The sequence below is a fragment of the Camelus dromedarius genome, chromosome 16 (genome assembly GCF_036321535.1).
Source record: "Camelus dromedarius isolate mCamDro1 chromosome 16, mCamDro1.pat, whole genome shotgun sequence".
NCBI classification, from domain to species: Eukaryota; Metazoa; Chordata; class Mammalia; order Artiodactyla; family Camelidae; genus Camelus; species Camelus dromedarius.
Window position 1 is genome coordinate 27,653,946 of NC_087451.1, and position 16,093 is coordinate 27,670,038.

Genomic DNA, 16,093 nt, shown 5'->3' on the forward strand with positions numbered 1-16,093 from the left:
GAGTGTGGCCTTCTCATCATGGGTCTGCCCAGGAGGAGTGGTGCCCTGTGGCCTCAGGGCGAGGTCGGTGCCAGGCCAGGCTCCCTGCCGTCCCTCCTCCCCGTCCACACCACACTTGTCCTACCTCCACAGCTTCATGGGCCCCTCTGCCTGGATGCCCTTCCTTCTCATGGCCTGGCTCCTTGGGACTCCGCTCAGTGTTCCCCAGACTGGGCGGAACAGCCTTGCCCTAGGCTGTTGGGGCCACGCTGCCCCCTGCCACACCTGGGAGCTGCTTAAGCAGCCAGAGCCCACCCGCTCCCCGGGCCGGGCCCCTCCAGAGGCCCCATCCACATGAGGGGGGCTGTCTTCATCCAGAAGGGGCCGAGTGCACTTGCTCCCTCTATGATCCGGGTCCCTCCTTTGGAAACTGACAGCTCAGTAAGCTCTTCCTTCTCCTCTGGCCCAGGATTGGGGGATCAAGGTCACCTGCTCTGTACCCATGAATTGGGAAGGGAACTGGGGGCAGAGCACCCGAGGGCAGAGGGGCAGGCAGGGTGAGAGGAGCAGGTCAGGCAGCCAGACAGGCAGGAAATGGTGGAGAACGTTTATTGTATAAAATAAGAAAGGGCCGCCCCATCCTGGGGCACAAGAACAGAACCCACCCCCCAACCTCCCCCAGCAGGGAAGCCCATCCTGGGGCTGCCCTGGGCCCGCCCCTGCAGCCTGAGGGAGTCCCTGCTCCCTTCTGGCCTCCCGTAGGGACCAGGGGAGGCCGGAGCTGTGCCCCTGGAAAGAGGTGGACAGGATCTCCCAGCCCCAGCACCGCCACCAGGGGCAGCAGCCTGGTCCCCATGCTTCCTTCCCCTCCCCACCCACACCACTCCCCCACCGCAGACTCGGGGACATCGAACATCTCGACAGGACAGACATGGGTGGGCACGGGCTGTGCCTCCAGAAGTGGGGGTTCTAGAAGACCGTGCACTTCTTCCCCGGCTTTTTCACGGGAGGTGGGCAGAGAACAGCCCGGATGGCCTCATCAAACACGGTCTTCAGGCCCCGCTGGGTCAGGGCCGAGCACTCCAGGTACTTGACAGAGCCTGGGGGCAGCGAGGGACGGGGGACGCTGAGGGAGTGGGGGCGGCACAGGTGCACAGCAGACGGGGATGCCTCTCTTCCCCGCTCCCCATGCTGGCCGGTCTGGCGGTGCCCACTCACCGATCTCCCTGGCCATAGCCAGGCCCTGGGGGTAGGTGATGGGCGCCAGCTTCTTGTCCCGCAGCCGCTCGACGGTGTCCTTGTCATCTCGGAGGTCCAGCTTGGTGCCCACCAGGAGGATGGGCGTGTGGGGGCAGTGGTGCCGCACCTCTGGGTACCACTGTGGGGACGGAGGCTCTGACCCCTGCTCCTTGGGGCCTTCACCCCAGTCTGGCCCAGAGCAGGCCATGGCTCCCAAGGGCCCCTTCCCTGTGGCGCCTAGACCCACCCTGAATCGTTCCTCTTCACGGGGTGACCGCTGGGTTCAGTGGGGAGATGACCAAGGACAGAAATCCCCAGCCAGGAAGTTTCCAGGCCCATCAGGGCCTCGCAGTCAGGGCCCTCCCTCCCCTGAATGCCTTGCGGCTCGCCACTCCAGCCCCACCCCGACCCCTCGTCACCCCTCTGGACCACCTTCAGACCCCACAGCCAGCAGAACGGCATCACCTCTGCCTCCAAAGGACAGTCTGCCTCTGGAAGGTCTTCAGGCAAGAAACCCCTGCCCTGTAAAGGCAAGTTCTCTGGGCAGCCCCCTCCCCTCCGGCAGAGGATGAACACTTCGTCCAGCCCTGCCCTACCTTGGCTCGAACATTCTCAAAGGAGGCTGGGCTCACCAGGGAGAAGCAGATCAGAAAGACGTCCTTGGGAGAAAAGGAGAGAGAGGCCTAGGCGGAAGTGGTCAAGGAGGGCTGCCGGCCCCAGCACCCCCACGTCAGGACCTCTGGGCCTCCACCTAGCCTCCCAGCCCTGTGGGCAGCCCTGTGGTCGCCTACTGTCTGAGGGTAGGAGAGTGGCCGCAGCCGGTCGTAGTCCTCTTGCCCAGCAGTGTCCCACAGCCCCAGGTTGACCGGCTTCCCGTCAACCATCACATTGGCGGAGTAGTTGTCGAAACTGCAGGAGCGGAGTGAGAAAGGTCGGCCCAGGGCTGGGGCTCTCAGGCCCTCACAGACCTGGAGCCCAGCTGGCCCCTCAGCCCCACCTGGGGAGCCCAGACCGGGCCCACGTGGGCCTGGCCCCCAGGCACCCGCGCCCCCCACGCCAGCCCGGCCAGCCCGCCACAACTGCTCACACGGTGGGGATGTACTCTCCCGGGAAGGCGTTGGTAGTGTAGCTGATCAGCAAGCAGGTCTTCCCCACGGCGCTGTGGAGACAGGGTGAGCCCAGGCTGCTCCCAAGCCCGCCCCAGCTCCCTGCCCAGCAAGGGCAATCCCCTCCCACGGAGCCACAAGCCAAGTGAGGCTGCCCAGGGTGGGGACAGGGGTCCCTGCCCAGCAGATCCTCAGCGACCCAGGGATAGAGGAGGAAAACCAGGGTAGGCAGGCCTCTGGGGGGAGCTGAGTGGTGGGTGCGGGCTGGGGCGAGCTGCCCCACAGCTGCAGGCAGGTGCTGGAAGGGTGGCAGGGGAGGGTGGGGCCGGCTGAAGGTTCAGCCCAGGTGAGAGGCCTGGACCCACCCACTGAGAGGCCAGGCGGGGCCGCGGGCCGCCCGCAGCATCAGGTGGGCCTGGGCTGGAGGCCGGCGCCCTGAGACCAGCCGGGGGTGGGGGGTGTCCCGCCCCACCGCGTCCTCCCGCCCCTGCTGGGTCCCCCGGCGCCCACGGTCGGTGGGGGGGGTCGGGGGCGCGCTGGGGCCGCCCCGCCGGACCCCGAGGCGGGGTCCTGGGCCCGCGCGAGCCGCCCTCTCCGCGCCCGGGAGCCGAGCGCCCCGCGCGGGAGGGTCCCTGGAACCGCCCCTGCCCGGCGTGCCCGGCCGAGCGGCCCCCGCGCGGCGCACTCACCCGTCGCCGACCACCACACACTTGATGGCCTGCATGGGCGCGGGCCGGGCGGGCGCGGCCGCGAGCCGAGCTGCGGAGAAATGCCCGGCGCCGCAGCCGCCGCGGACCGGAGCCGAGCGCCGAGCCGAGCGGCCGGAGACAGCCGAGCGCCGCCGAGCGCCGGGCGCGGAGACAGCCGAGCGCGGCCGGTCGGGCGGGCGGGGGGCGCGGACCCGCCCCGAACCCGGACCAACGCGCCTTCCAGAGAAATCTGGTGCGGGGCGGGGATATGACGCATCCCCCCCGATCCGGTCCCCGAGCTCCTGTGACCCACACTAAGGCACCGCGCAGGCAGGCGGCTCCCACCCACCTGGACAGGTTTGGGTGGTCCATGCGCACAGGGTTTCTTCCAGGGAGAACACTCCCAGGGTCCACCCACCCTTCAACCAGGAGACAGCTGGAGACAACTGGTGTTTGCAGTCACCAGAGGCCCCCAAGGCGGGCAACCCCGGGCCCAGCTGTCACCCTCCCCTCCCGTCCGCTGCGGTAGCCAGACCACCACCTCCATCTGGCAGCAGTTGGGGGGGGGTGGTGACCCACCCACACCTAGAGGGTATTTTCTGCAGGGTCCAGCCTTGGGAGTACTGGTTGATGTGGGAGAAAGGCTCTGGGACCAAAATGTATCACAAAGTACAAAAGCCTGTATTTCAGAACTGCCGGAGAGAGGGCGTGCTGGGGCCGCTGAGCTCAGGGTTGCTGTTAGGTGACTGAACAGAGGCGGAGGGGCATGGAGGGCTCAGGACCGCTCCCCCGTCTTCCATCAGGGTCTGTGCTCTCAGGCACATCCTCCTCCTCCCTGGGACTGGACCCAAGGAGTGGGGAGGGGCCAGGGCCCACTACAACCCCCAACCCCCTTGGCCAGCCCTCTGGACCCCTGCAGCGGGGCTGCTCTCAGATCCACCCCGCCACTGATTTTCCGAGTCACCAGCTGTAGAATCTGCCCAAACAGCCCGGGCCTGCCCGATGGATGGCCTGTCCCTTGAGAGGAAGGGATGGGCAGCAGTATGACCCAGACGTCCGGCAGATGCCACCTTCCTGCTGCTCGGAGTTTTCCTGCCTCCCCTCATTTCTGGGGGCTCAGGGTCCTCAGGGGGGACCCTTGCACATAAGCCAGGACAGCATTTTGCAGAAAGCTGGCCCTCTGGGCCTCCTCATCCCGGATCCGGGCGATCTCCGCTTCCTTGAGTCGAAGCTTCTCGCGGAGGGAGGCGTTCTCGCTCTCCCTGTCCAGCAGTGCCTCCCGGTGGTCACTCGCGATCACTGCAGGGAGGAAGCTTGGTGAGGAAGGGGCGCTGGGCGCTGTCTGGGCTCCTGCCATTCCAGAAGCCCACTGGGGGCTGGGGGACCAGGCTTGCTCACTTGCCTCTTGTGCCAGGACCTCCGGGAGCTGAGACCTCAGCCAGGCTCGGCAGGCCAGGCCAGCCCCCTGTGGGACGACCCAGTGAGGGAGGTCCTGCAGAGACGCTGTGGGGGGCTCCGGGCCCAGCTCACCTTTCAGCTGGCGCTCCAGGGCTGCCACCTTCTCCTTAAGCGCTTCCTGGGCCGTCAGCTCAGCCTTCAGGCGGCCTTTCTGCTCCTGCAGCTCCACCCGCACCCTGGTCACTTCGGCGACCTTTTCCTGGTCCTTGTTGCTCAGTTCCTGCCAAGCATGTGGGTGGGTGGGGGGTGAGATGGAGGCTGGGGCAGGGGCACCCCCGGTAGCCCTCAAAGTCCCAGCTACCTGCTGCAGCTCCTCCAGGCGCCGCTGCAGGCCCTCCACCTGCACGCCCAGCTGGCTGGCCCTCGCCTGGGCATCGGCCACCGTCTGCTTCTGCTGCAGGCAGGCGCTCTGAGCCTCGTCCCGCGCCTGCGCCAGCAGCCGCAGCTTCTCCTCCAGGTGAGCCAGGCGCTGCTGCTGCAGGCATGGGGGAGGGGCTGGTGAATTGCTTTCTGGCCCGTGGCCGTGAGCTCACGTGGGCAGTGACCCCCTACTCCCCGCTTCAGGCTGAGAGGAGCTTTTATTTGCTGTGTGGAAACCGCACTGTCGCTAAAGTTGTTACGAATACTGCTCTGAATGGGCTCAGCTTGAACAGGGAGCCTCTGGGGACCACTCTCCCCGGGCTCCTCCTCCGGGCCCCAGGCTGATGCCATCCTGCCCTCTGGTCTCCCACTTCCACCATGCCGTCACGGGCTGCACGTTTGGGCCAAACCCCTTCCCCACGGGCCTGGAAGATGTTGGCTCTTTGTGGGGGGTGGATGTGGTCTGACTCTTCCCCACTCCTGCACCCCTGGAGCTTCCATTCTCAACTCCGTCCCTACAGAGATAGGGGACAGCCCTGATCTGGCCCCATGAAGCCTGCGGTGCCGTACAATCCAGAGAGCCCCTGGCAGCCCCTCAGACCTCTCCCTATGGTGGGCGCTGCCAGCAGTAGGCAGCGGCCTTGGGCTCACCTCCTCCAGACGGACTTGGTTCTTGGCCTTGACAAGCTCCTCCTCGGCTTGGCTCCGCTCACTGAGCGCTGCTGCCTTAGCCCGGCTCAGCTCCTGCACCACAGACAGCAATCCCTGGGTCCTTCCTGCAGCCCAGGGACCCATCCCGGCCACATCCAGCCTCCCCAGGGGAGGGCAGAGCTCCAGCACCCAGCTCACCTCCTCCAGGGACAGCCGCGCGGCTTCCAGCCTCTGCACCCTCTCCTGCATGGCCCTCTCACTCTCCTCCAGGTGCCGAGTCATGTGTTCCACCTGCGGGGCGCAGGGATGGGGCCGGCAGGCTGGCTCCCCCACCTTCAGCTCATCGGATCCCCACCCCAGGAGGCAAGTGAATCATGGGGACCCTTCCAGGTGGGGGCTCGTGGTGGGGTGGACGTGGTGCTGATGGGACGCGTGTCCTCCTCTGACCTTTCCTAGCGAGGGCTGCCCCAAGCGGCCTTGCAGGTAGCGAGGATGGAGGGTCCATCCCAGCGCTGTCCACCCCCCACCCCCCGATGGCACGGAGTACATGGCGGCTTGCACTGGGGTGACAGCATGGTCAGGGTCCCTTCTAGAAACTGGTCAGGAGGTTCTGGGTCTGACACCTGCCAGGACTGGTGGAGAACCGCCACCAGAGCCCCACGGGCTCCTGGGGGAGCACACTGGGAGTGTGCCTTGACACTGTGTCAGACCGAGGTGTCCACAGGCCCTGGTGGGGACGTGAGGGGCAAAGGCCAGAGAACGTGACCAATGAGGAACCTCCGTGAAGCGCAAGTGCTCCGAGTCCTCCAGGCTCTGCCGGGACCTCTTCTTCTCGAGCTCCAGGCGCTCTGGAAGCACGGGGGATCGCGTGGGCAGGGCTCCTCTGGTGGCCCCCTGGCTCCCAGGGTCCCCGTCTCCAGGCCCCAGCAGCTGGCCTGGTGTGCCTACCTTCGGCCTGGACTGCCCGCAGCTTCAGCTCGGCAGCCGTGTTGCTCAGCTCCTGCCGGGCCAGGAACAGCTGCTCCTGCTGAGACTTCGCCTTCCGCTCCAGCTCGTCCACCTGAGCCAGCGTCCAGGGAGGGAAGCTTAGGTCCCTGTCGCGAAGCCCCACCTGGGGCTCTCCAGGCGCCTGGCCCCACGCCCCCAGACCTGGTTTCGCAGAAGCAGGTTCTTTTCGTTGGCAGCAGACAAGTCTCTGAGGAGCTTCGACTCCCGCTCTGCAGCTTCCTGGGGGTGAGACAGGGAAAGGGCGCCACTGGCCACCCGCCGCCACGCCCCACCTGCCTGCCCCACGCCCGCCTGCCGCCCAGCCCTCCCTGCCCACCTGCTGCTCCAGCCTGTGCTCCTTCGCCTGTCTCTGTGCCTGGCTCCGACGTTCCTGTTCTGCAGCGGCCAGGAGCTCCCCCAGGTCCCGGGCCTTCTGCTCCGACAGAGCCAGGGCGGCCTCAGCCATCTGCAGCCTGCAAGGAGGAAGAGCCAGCCTTGCCAGCCGACCGTGAGCTCCGCCCCGGCCCCGCCTCCAGCCTTGCTAAGGCCTTGCCGTTCTCCCTCGTGCCAGGTGTCTACCCAGCTAACACTCGGCTCCTCCAAAAAGCCTTCCCAAGTCGGCACCCCAGCCGCTTCCCACTTCTACTTTGTACACTGGGGTCTTGAGTCCTCGCCTGGATGGTCCTCCTCTGCCCTGTGGGCAGGTCTCTAAAGTGTTCCAAAGCACCCCCGACCCCAGTCCTGTGCTCTGTCCCTCCTTACTTGGCCTTGAGGGCTTTGATGACGGAGTGCCTCTCGTCCAGGGCTTCCTGAAGCTGCCCTACACGCACTGCTGATGCCCTGCGGGCCAAGAGGAAGGTCCACGAAGCCCAAGCCCCAGAGCCTCTCCGGGGTTGGCCCTGTAGCAGCCGCTGGTCGTCATGCTCACACAGTGGGCTGAGAATGTGCTCGGTGCTGCCTCTGACCCTCCAGCCCACTGGCTCAGGGAATACACCCCACGACCACAGGTGAGGTCACTCTGAGGCTAGAGCCGGGATTCGAACCCCGGGCACCTCCACCGCGCCGCCCCTCTGCCCCCAGTTCTGGGGCCATGCTCACCTGCTGCTCCGGGCCATCTCTTCTCTCTGCCTGTCAATCGTCTCCATCAAGTCCAGGAACTGGGGACAGAACCGGACAGAACCCCTTCAGGGTCCAGAGCCTGCCCGCTGCCCATGCGGGCGGGAAGGTGGCCAACATGCACTGAGGCAGCAGGACACCAAGCGGCTCAGCCCCATCCAAACGGAGGATAGGTCCCATGAAGGGGAACCCACCCACCCAGCCAGAGAGCATCAAACAAGAGGCTGCCTCCTGGGCCTGGGTGGGCTGTTTGGAGAGATTCCAGGGCCAAAGGAGTGAGATGGCCCTGGCACTGGGCCAAGGGGGGGCCCTTCATCCACAGGGCAGGGCTGGGGTTGCGGCCGGGCAGGCGTCTGCGGTCAGAGACGGTGCCACCCTCACCTGCTTGGACTTCTCTTCCCGGAGGTGCTGCACCTCCTTGCTGAGCACGTGGGTGCGGGCCTGGTTCTCCCGGAAGGCGGTCTGCCGGTCCTGGTTGTGGTCCATGGCCTGCTCTGTTGGGAAAAGCCAAGTCATCTACCAGGGGTGCTGAGCCTTGGGAGTGGCTGACGGCCGGCCGAACCCCGTGCCCAGAAGGCCCCGTGCAAGGCAGTGTCTCACCCCACAAGTCAGACAGACCCCTCAGGGCACTAGCAGATGAGGGGCTCAGCAGGGGTGGGGGTGACGGTGAGGCCAGGAGCTTGGGAGGCACATGGCAGGGGGATGCACAGGAAGCGGTGGAGGAGGCTGCTCCACTTCCACAAGAGGTGGGCACTTGGGCTCTGCCCCAAATATCAAAGACACACTGCCTGACTTTTAAGAGGTAACTGCTGAGCTCAGCTCCTGGGTTCTAGAGAGATCCAGGACAGGAGCCAGCCAGAAACAGCCATGGGACCAGAAGCAATGACAACAGCTGGAGGCAGGGCCAAGGACCAAGTGGGAGAGGCCACGTGTTGGGCAGACCCAGCAGCAGGGTGACCCCACACTAGATTCCAACCCAAGCTTGGGCCCTCAGGTGGCCGGCGCCGCTGGCAGGACAAGGAGCCACGGGAGTGAGTTGTCGGCATCAGGACGGGAGCAGCGCCGGGCAGTCAGCGCTCGCTCTGGTTTTAACGGGCTACAGTCCTGATGCGCTCACGCGCTCTGGCTGAGCCGCCCACCCTGGGTGGCTAGGCCTCTGTCAGAGGGGATCAGCTTCATGCTCATGACCTGCTCCAAGTGCTGGAAGCTGCCAGCAGCCCACACGCCCATACCCACAGCTCTGAGGACATCCCCCGGGATGCTATTCCCAGCCAGCTCCAGCCTCCACAGGGTTCTGTTGCTGGGGAGACAGTTCACCAGGGCGCGGCCGCCAAGGAGGCCGATGTGATTCCAGCGCAGGTCTGAAAGGAAACCTGTTGTCACCGGACAGAGAGCACCGGGCAGGGGTGGGAGGGCCAGGCCAGCCTAAGCTGCTTCCTTTGTGGGGCTGGGGCTGCCTGTGATCGGCCACAGACCGGGGAGCAGGAGATGCAACCCCCACCCCCACCCCAAGACCCAGACGGCCTGGCTGGGCCTGAGGACCCGGGAGGGCAGTGCCGGGTGGCCTCACCCAGCTGCTGAAGGCTGGCATTGCTCTTCAGGGCCAGGGCCAGCTCCTCGGCGCCCTTGTGGCTGATCTGGTTGTTGCGGAGGTCCAGCTGCCGCAGGGCGCTGTTGGCCGCCAGGGCCCCACAGAAGGTGGCGAAGGCTTCTTCCCAGGTGCCCAGGCTGTTCCACTCCAGGGTGAGGCTGCGGGAAGCAGGGGCGTGAGGTCATGGCACTGGAGGGCATCCTGCTCCCACAGGCTCCAAGGGGGTGAGGAGGGGTGCTGGCTTGGGGGTCTCTGGCACTTTCAGGCTGGAGCCGCCTGCTCCCACCTACTCCCCACCCATAAGTGGGAAAGACAGAGACTGGAGTGAAGGAGTGAGCTCTCTCATGTTGCAGAACCACGTTCTCTGGAGCCAACCTAGAACCGTGGTTGAGGGCAGCGAGGGCAGGGCCCCCCACGCTACCTCTGAATGGACTTGTTCTGTCGGAGGAGTTTTCCCAGTGCCTCGGCCCCTGTGGCTCGAAGGTTATTGCCCTAGGAAAGGAAGAGGCCAGCCAGTCACTCCCCACCACCCCGGGCTGGGCTCTGACCTCCGTGGTCAGGCAGTGGGCAAGGCCACGAGAGCTCTAGACAGAAAATGTGGCCCCTGTCAGGTTCTGCTTTCCCTGACCACAGGAGGGCTCCTGGTGTGGACGCTCTGGAACTCACATTCCTGCCCTCCAGACACTGGCCCCCAAGCAAGAGACCACAAGAAAACGGTGCAGGGCCTGTGTGCTGAGTGCTTACAGAAGGAGTCTCTGGCTGCCATCACACCTGTATCTCCTCTACCCTCTTCTCAGGTGGCACGCCCCTGAGCACAAATCCACCCACCTTTAGATCCAGAAACCGCACCACGGTGTTGACACACAGCCCCTGCAGCAGCAGTGTGGCCCCTGGAAGACAGCAGGGCAGTCACTCTCCACCCCTTGGTAGCTCCATCTGGGGGCAGCTCCCCCAACGTCAGGGAGGGACGACAGTCCCGGTGGCCCCCATTAGTCAGGGTTCATGCCAAAAATGGGTCACCTTACTCACTGTGTCACATTGCGGAGGGGGTAGGGTACAGCTCAGTGGTAGAATGTGTGCCTAGCATGCACGAGGTCCTGGGTTCAATCCCCAGTACCTCCATCAAAATAAGTAAAATGAAACTTAAAAAAAAAATCTGCCAAGTGCAGAGTCAGCCTGCTGACCCTTGCTGGAACTCTCCTAAGTGGAGGGACCCTACAGAGAAACAGCCGTCTGCTCACAGGTTTCACGGGCAGATGCTGCTGCTTGCTGTAACTACAGTAAAGGGGAGAAACCTCGGGGAAGGGTTGGGGTGGGAGGACAGAGAATTCCTTGCTGGAGGCTGCCAAGCACCAAGGACGGGGCGTGTGCAGCAAACAAGCAGCGAGGCAGAGCAGGAAAGGCTGCCCTGAAGCACAGAGCTTGACTCCAGCCTCAACTCTGAAGTTGGAAGGGCTGCCCTGGCTCCTGCCAGCCCTGCGGTGCCCACCTTCCTCGCTCAGCATGCAGTCACTCAGGATGAGCTCGGTCAGCAGTGACCCCTTCTGCAACAGCTTGCCCAGGGCCCTGCAGCTGTCCACTGTCAGGCTCTGTGTGGCCAGGTCCAGCCGGCCCCGGGACAGCTCCTGCAATTGCTGCAGGACACTCTCCTGCGGCTCGGCCCCGCTCTCCTTACACAGCCGGCTGTAGGCGCGCCGGAGCTCCTCCATGTCCCTGGAGTGCCAGCAGGGCCTCCCCCGAACGCTCACCAGCTGGGGCCGGGAAGCCGGGGAAGCAGACTGCTGGCCCTTGCTCGGGGCTCCTGCCCCTGTCGGCAGTAGGGCAGGGCCTCTCCCCCGGGGGCCTCCAGAGAGCCTCCGGCAGCGCAGTGCGGAACACAGGGACCCTAAGTCCTCAGCAGCCGAGGAACGAGGAGCAAACTGAGTTGGTTCTACAGGCGGAGGCCCCAAGAGGACGGGGGCGGGTGATTCCCAGTCGGGGGACCGCTGGAGCCGGGGACCGGGGAGGAGGGCGTCTTCGGGGGCAAAGCCTCCAGCCCCGGGGCTGGTCCCGGCGTCGCACGCGCCCCTGGGCTCCAGGACCTCAGCCTCAGCCCTCGCGCCGTGGACCCCCGCCCCCTCGCCACGGGTCTACGCGGCCGCGGCGCGCCTCGGTATCCAGGAAGAGCAGGGAAAGCCGGGAAGGCCTGGCGGAAACTACGACTCCCAGGAGGCCCTGCGGAGGAGTGGGGCTCACCCAGGCCCAATTAGGGCAAACGAGCGGGCGCGCGCGGCCAGCCCATTGGCTGGAGATGCGAGGGCGGGGCTCCGGAAGGCGCGCTCAGGGCTCATTGGCTGAAGGCGCAGGGGCGGGGCTTCGGAAGGCGCGCGTCTTGGCCGCAGTCATGGAGGAAACCGGCGCGGGCTTCCGGAAAGTGAGAGAGGGCCCGCGAGGCCGTGGGTAGCGGGCGAGGGGAGCGGGCTGGGGGCGCCGGGCAGGGCGGGGGACCGGCGCTGGCGCGGGTCTGGCGAGGACTCCGCAGCCCCGCCGGCTGGGTGACCCACGTGCGGGTTCCGAGCCAGCCCCCGCGCTGCCGGCCGGTGCCTTCTAGGGTGGGCCCATCCCCAGAATCCGGCCACGACCCCCACCCCGCGCGCCCTTCATCCTCCGTGGATGGGGTCTCGCGGCCGGGTAGCAGAACGTTGGTAGGCACCCTGGTCTGCGGCAGGAGGGTGAGGGTCTGCAAGTGCCGGCGGAAGTGCCGGGGGACTCTCTAGGTGCTCTAGCACAGAGCGGCCCAGCTCGCTGGTAGTCACATCCCTGCGTCCTCTAAAGCTTACTTTTGGCCTCTTCCCTGTCACGCCCGCTCTGTGCTTTGCGCTTCACCCGAGTCCGGCCGGCTGTGTCATCTGGGGTGTCTGGCTCCACCAGTGCTTTTCTTAGCTCCACACCTCGCACAGTCAGGCACTGTTCCATGCACTTAACATAGGTTAGCCCACTTAACTGCTCAACCACTACTTCCACTTACCAGTGGGACCATCCGCCTCCGGAGTCTGCCCCTTTGCTCTGCACCTGGCGGGTGCGTCTCTGGGTAGGCGGGTAGCGAGGTCCGCTGGCTCCCATACCCTGCAGGCTGTGAGTGGGCTCTGAGTCTCACTTTGTTGCCCTGCTCTAAGGTCAGTAGGCCCTGAGCCCTTGCCATCAGGCCTTTGTGGACCTGGGGCGGGAGGGAGGGTCACAGCCCGTGAGCACTTCCTTGTGCAGCCAGCCCCCGGTGAGGGTTTTTCCTCTTCTTTATCACCCAGGATCACCACTGCCCTGGCCTGAAAGGGGTTAGTGATGTCAAAGGGAAAATCACTGCGACTGGGTGACTGGCGGGGTTGTAGGAGCCCCCCACCATGACGGCTGCAGAGGGGAGCACTTGCCTGGGCCTCCTTCCCACGGTCCTGGGCAGCCCTGGAGTCCACCCCAAGGGCTTTGGCCCGAGCTGGGGTTGTGGTCATCACCCAGGTTCAGGGCTGTCCTGGACCAGGGTGACAGGGAGGGAGGGGTCGTGGTACCTCCATGCAGTGGGGCAAAGGCTGACTGCACCCCACGTCCCATCCTGCTCTCTGCAAGCTTATGGAACCTCCTCTCCCAGCTGGTGCTGCTTCCTTTAATTGTCACGACAAGCTCATGCACCTGCCCCCAGTGCAGCAGCCCGGCTGAGTTAGCTCTTCCCCAGGGTCTGGGAGCAGGTGGGGCAGTAGAGCCCCCTGGGCCTTTTCTGGTACCTTTCAGGGACACAGCAAGGACCAGCAGGTGGCGCCAAGCTCACAGGTCACTGCTGGGAGGGTGAGGCCAGTGCAGCCACTGCCCCAAGTGACCTGTGGCAAGCTCTTACCGTCCCGAGCCCAAGCCCTGCTCCCTCGCACCCTCCTCCACTCTGCTCCCCAGCTCTACTGAGCTGCACTGGGCCAGGGATGCCACTGCCTGTGACCAAGGCTGGAGGCCTGATGGGTCCCCAGCTCACCATCCCTGCACGACACCCTGTTGCTGGGCTGCTGGGTGCCCACAGCTGGTGTCCTCCTGCCACCCCGGCGTTCTGCTCTACCGGCTCATTTGCAACCTCTTCTAGCCGCTTCCTGTCCTGGGCAACCTCCCTCGCCCACCCACGTGCGGCCACCTCCCAGATCCTCACCCCCCAACTTCGACCTTCTCTCAGTCACAGCCACTCACTGGCCACTCTGCTTGGGCGCCTCATGCAACATGTCCCCAGCTGAGCGCCTGCATTGCTGGGCCCCAGAATCCACTTCTGCTTAGTGGCAGCATCCTTTAGGGCTCAAGCCTCCGCCTTGAGGAGTCTTGGCCCTGACCTGCCCTGGTCCCATCCCCCTTGTCCCGCATCTTGACTGCTCATTGATGGAGGAGCCCGGCCCCTGCCCAGCTCTGTGGCTCCCACGGTGCCCTTCCCTGTTACGCGAAGATTCCCTTACTCCCCACGCAGCAGGCTCCAGGGAGGGACCTGGGATGGAGCTGACCAAGTGCCTGGAGCAGGGTTTGGCAAAGCTAGGCGGTGCTGGTGGCATGGACTGGCCTGTAAAGGGGCCACTGTGGGGAGAGCACCTGGTTCCTGGGGGCAGGAGCACCAGACTGCTCTGGATCCCAGGAGGACTGGAGCCCCGGAAAACAGCGGGCAGGCACCTGGACCACTCCCACCTGTCTGCCACACGCGTCTAATTTCTGGTTCTGGAGATTTCTCCCCACCCCGGCAGAGGCCCCACTGTCAGAGCGTTTCCAGCTGGAAATCACAACCCCATCCCATCCAGAACTAAATGCCTAAGGGGTCTGCAGCAGCCGGGGGTGAGGCGGGGCGGGGGGCAGCGGCCCACTGATGCCCACTGTGTTCCCGCAGGAACTAGTGAGCAAGCTGCTGCACCTGCACTTTAAAGAGGACAAGACCAAAGGTGTGTGACGGGGGGGCGGGGGCTGGGGGGCTGCCAGGCCCGGGGGCTCCACTGTAGCTCTGCAGGGACCAGGGCCTCAGGGAGGGCTGGGGAGGGGGCTGAAGGGCACCAGCAGGGCCGAGCCAGGTCAGAAGTGGGGCAGGGAGGGGGTGCATGTCCCCTAACACCCCCTTCACCTTGCAGTCAGTGGGGACGCACTGCAGCTCACGGCGGAGCTCCTGAAGATCTTTGTCATAGGTGAGCAGAGGGGCCCTGGCAGCGTCCCCTGGTGTCCCACCCGCTCCTGTGCAGACCATTCATGATCTCTCTGGTTTCTGTGGAGAAACCAAAACATTTTTCGCATTTTTCCCACAAGCACCTAAGCTGTGTCCCTGGAAAGCCTCGTGTTTCAGGGGCCTCAGGCTCAGTCTTCTGAGCTGTCAGCTGGCACAGGGGTGGAGGAGCCACCAGGGCTGAGGCCTGGGAGGTTTGGGGTTCCAGCCCCCCAGCCTTACTTCCCCCGTGTTGCGGTAGAAGCAGCCATCCGCAGCGTGCGGCAGGCCCAGGCGGAGGAGCTGGGCTGCGTGGACTTGGACCAGCTGGAGAAGGTGCTGCCTCAGCTGGTAGGTGGGCTTCTGGCAACACGGCCTGGCGGAGGGGGTGTGGGGGGTGAGCTGGCACGCACCCGCAAGGCCCTGAGTGCCCCTCCCTCCACAGCTTCTGGACTTCTAGGGGTGTCCACCCTCACTGGCAGCCTGTCCGAGTCACTAGCAAGTCCCACGTCCACGTGTTCTCCACGGCTTCTGGCTTCAGACGAGGCGGGAGCTGCTGATCCTCCAGGTTCTCCAGCTCCGAGGACTGGCCAGGTCCCAGCACGCGCACCGCCCTTCCTCATTGTCCTCTCTCCCTGCTGCTGACAGCCTGGACACAGCAGATGGGGGGGGGGGTCACTGACAGGATGGGGGCCTGAGTGGGGAACCTGGGCAGGTGCCCTCCCCTTGCGCCTCCTGGGGCAGCTGAGAAGCACTTGGTCTTTGGGGAGCAGGTGCCAGGAAGAGCGGGACCGTTGCCCAAGCAGTTAGTCCATATGTACCCCGCAGACAAACGGAAGTGCGTGGTTCTGCACTGACATCAAAGTTCGTAAGTCACCTTCAAGCCATTTGATGTTCCTCCCAGAAGATGCTGCCCTGAACTGTAAGTTTGTCCCCACAAAGCAACGTCAATAAATCAAAGCCACCTCCCCAGGCACAGCCTCCTGTTGCCATTAATCACCCCAAGTCGAGTTGCTTCACGTGTGAGCCTCCTGCCGTGCACGGGCCTGGCGCTCGCGCGGAGCCCCGCACGTGTGGCTGCTCGCCCGGGATGGTGCCTGTGCCACAGGACGGCTGTGGGTGTGGGGTGTTACTGCTGGCCGGCAGGCAGGCCCAGGAACAAGCGGGCAGGGCTGCTGGGGGTCACGCCCCTGGGAAGGACCCCTGGCCCAGGGCAACTCCAGGGCCAGGCAGGGTGACCCGGCCACGCTCACCTGGGACCTGCGAGAAGCCGGGTCTGCAAAGCCTGGCTGCCCTCTGGGACCTCCTCCTGCTTGGCCAGGCCACCTGCACCCCACAGCATCCACCTCCCCTGAATTCTGAAAGCTGCTTGGATTCCTTGGAGCCCAGGAGGACCCAGCGACCCCGGAGTCAGCGGACCTGGCGCACTGGGGAGGGACACTGGCTCCCCTGCAGCCACGGGCACCTGAGGAGCCACGTCCCCGCCCAAAGATGGCATGGTTGGCGGGGCAAGCCCTCCCTCCCTCATTTAGCCCTGCTGGCTTCCCCCTGCACCCCTTCCCCGCCTCTGCCCCCCACCTTCCTCTCCCCGCTCCCGGCAGGGAGTCTTGGGGCTTCAAAGCTCTGGGTGCATGTGGAAGTAATTAGACCTGAGGGGAGAGGCTGGAGACCAGTGCCAGAGCCTGTGCCCCCCGGACACTTTGAAGTGCACTCAGATGTGGGGCGGGCGGGGCATCAGGAA

At 65.3% G+C, this 16,093-nt stretch overlaps 3 protein-coding genes across 11 annotated transcripts; 1 reads left to right on the forward strand and 2 right to left on the reverse strand.

Moving 5' to 3' along the window:
• Positions 1–561: 561 nt before the first annotated feature.
• RAC3 (Rac family small GTPase 3) lies at positions 562–3,121 on the reverse strand. 7 transcript variants are annotated; one of them, XM_064495359.1, is made up of 7 exons: positions 3,014–3,109; positions 2,306–2,377; positions 2,010–2,127; positions 1,851–1,877; positions 1,684–1,740; positions 1,198–1,357; positions 562–1,079 (listed from the first exon to the last, which is right to left on the reverse strand). In XM_064495359.1, exons 1-7 carry the CDS (start codon positions 3,046–3,048, stop codon positions 949–951), a joined length of 600 nt encoding a protein of 199 aa, XP_064351429.1. In that variant the 5' UTR covers positions 3,049–3,109; the 3' UTR covers positions 562–948. The 7 variants fall into 7 exon arrangements, with proteins under 7 accessions (XP_064351429.1, XP_064351428.1, XP_031325246.1 ...); XM_064495358.1 differs by having other exon boundaries at positions 1,651–1,740; XM_031469386.2 differs by having other exon boundaries at positions 1,651–1,740; positions 1,815–1,877.
• Positions 3,122–3,673: 552 nt separating this feature from the next.
• On the reverse strand, positions 3,674–11,358 carry LRRC45 (leucine rich repeat containing 45). 2 transcript variants are annotated; one of them, XM_031469380.2, is made up of 17 exons: positions 10,666–11,358; positions 10,005–10,066; positions 9,598–9,668; positions 9,156–9,334; positions 8,818–8,946; positions 7,967–8,079; positions 7,568–7,626; positions 7,232–7,309; positions 6,807–6,942; positions 6,632–6,709; positions 6,431–6,542; positions 6,260–6,330; positions 5,681–5,773; positions 5,483–5,575; positions 4,773–4,943; positions 4,544–4,691; positions 3,674–4,312 (listed from the first exon to the last, which is right to left on the reverse strand). In XM_031469380.2, exons 1-17 carry the CDS (start codon positions 10,883–10,885, stop codon positions 4,116–4,118), a joined length of 2,010 nt encoding a protein of 669 aa, XP_031325240.1. In that variant the 5' UTR covers positions 10,886–11,358; the 3' UTR covers positions 3,674–4,115. The 2 variants fall into 2 exon arrangements, with proteins under 2 accessions (XP_031325240.1, XP_010993790.1); XM_010995488.3 differs by having other exon boundaries at positions 4,773–4,946; positions 10,666–11,357.
• A 168-nt stretch (positions 11,359–11,526) lies between these two features.
• CENPX (centromere protein X) lies at positions 11,527–15,324 on the forward strand. 2 transcript variants are annotated; one of them, XM_031469388.2, is made up of 5 exons: positions 11,527–11,589; positions 14,050–14,101; positions 14,285–14,338; positions 14,615–14,703; positions 14,798–15,324. In XM_031469388.2, exons 1-5 carry the CDS (start codon positions 11,560–11,562, stop codon positions 14,810–14,812), a joined length of 240 nt encoding a protein of 79 aa, XP_031325248.1. In that variant the 5' UTR covers positions 11,527–11,559; the 3' UTR covers positions 14,813–15,324. The 2 variants fall into 2 exon arrangements, with proteins under 2 accessions (XP_031325248.1, XP_031325249.1); XM_031469389.2 differs by having other exon boundaries at positions 14,618–14,703.
• The last annotated feature ends 769 nt before the right edge of the window (positions 15,325–16,093 follow it).

Excerpts from the sequence above, each read along its gene's own strand:
- RAC3 (XM_031469386.2), bottom strand. The coding sequence starts at position 3,048 with ATGCAGGCCATCAAGTGTGTGGTGGTCGGCGACGG. Across the intron at positions 2,378-3,013 it reads TGTGTGGTGGTCGGCGACGG|CGCCGTGGGGAAGACCTGCT; the intron begins GTGAGTGCGCCG and ends CTGTCTCCACAG. Across the intron at positions 1,358-1,650 it reads GCTGGCTGTGGGGTCTGAAG|TGGTACCCAGAGGTGCGGCA; the intron begins GTGGTCCAGAGG and ends CCGTCCCCACAG.
- LRRC45 (XM_010995488.3), bottom strand. The coding sequence starts at position 10,885 with ATGGAGGAGCTCCGGCGCGCCTACAGCCGGCTGTGTAAGGAGAGCGGG. Across the intron at positions 6,331-6,430 it reads GCGGGCAGTCCAGGCCGAAG|AGCGCCTGGAGCTCGAGAAG; the intron begins GTAGGCACACCA and ends CCGTGCTTCCAG. Across the intron at positions 5,576-5,680 it reads CGCGGCTGTCCCTGGAGGAG|GAGCTGAGCCGGGCTAAGGC; the intron begins GTGAGCTGGGTG and ends TCTGTGGTGCAG.
- CENPX (XM_031469388.2), top strand. The coding sequence starts at position 11,560 with ATGGAGGAAACCGGCGCGGGCTTCCGGAAA. Across the intron at positions 11,590-14,049 it reads CCGGCGCGGGCTTCCGGAAA|GAACTAGTGAGCAAGCTGCT; the intron begins GTGAGAGAGGGC and ends GTGTTCCCGCAG. Across the intron at positions 14,102-14,284 it reads TAAAGAGGACAAGACCAAAG|TCAGTGGGGACGCACTGCAG; the intron begins GTGTGTGACGGG and ends TTCACCTTGCAG.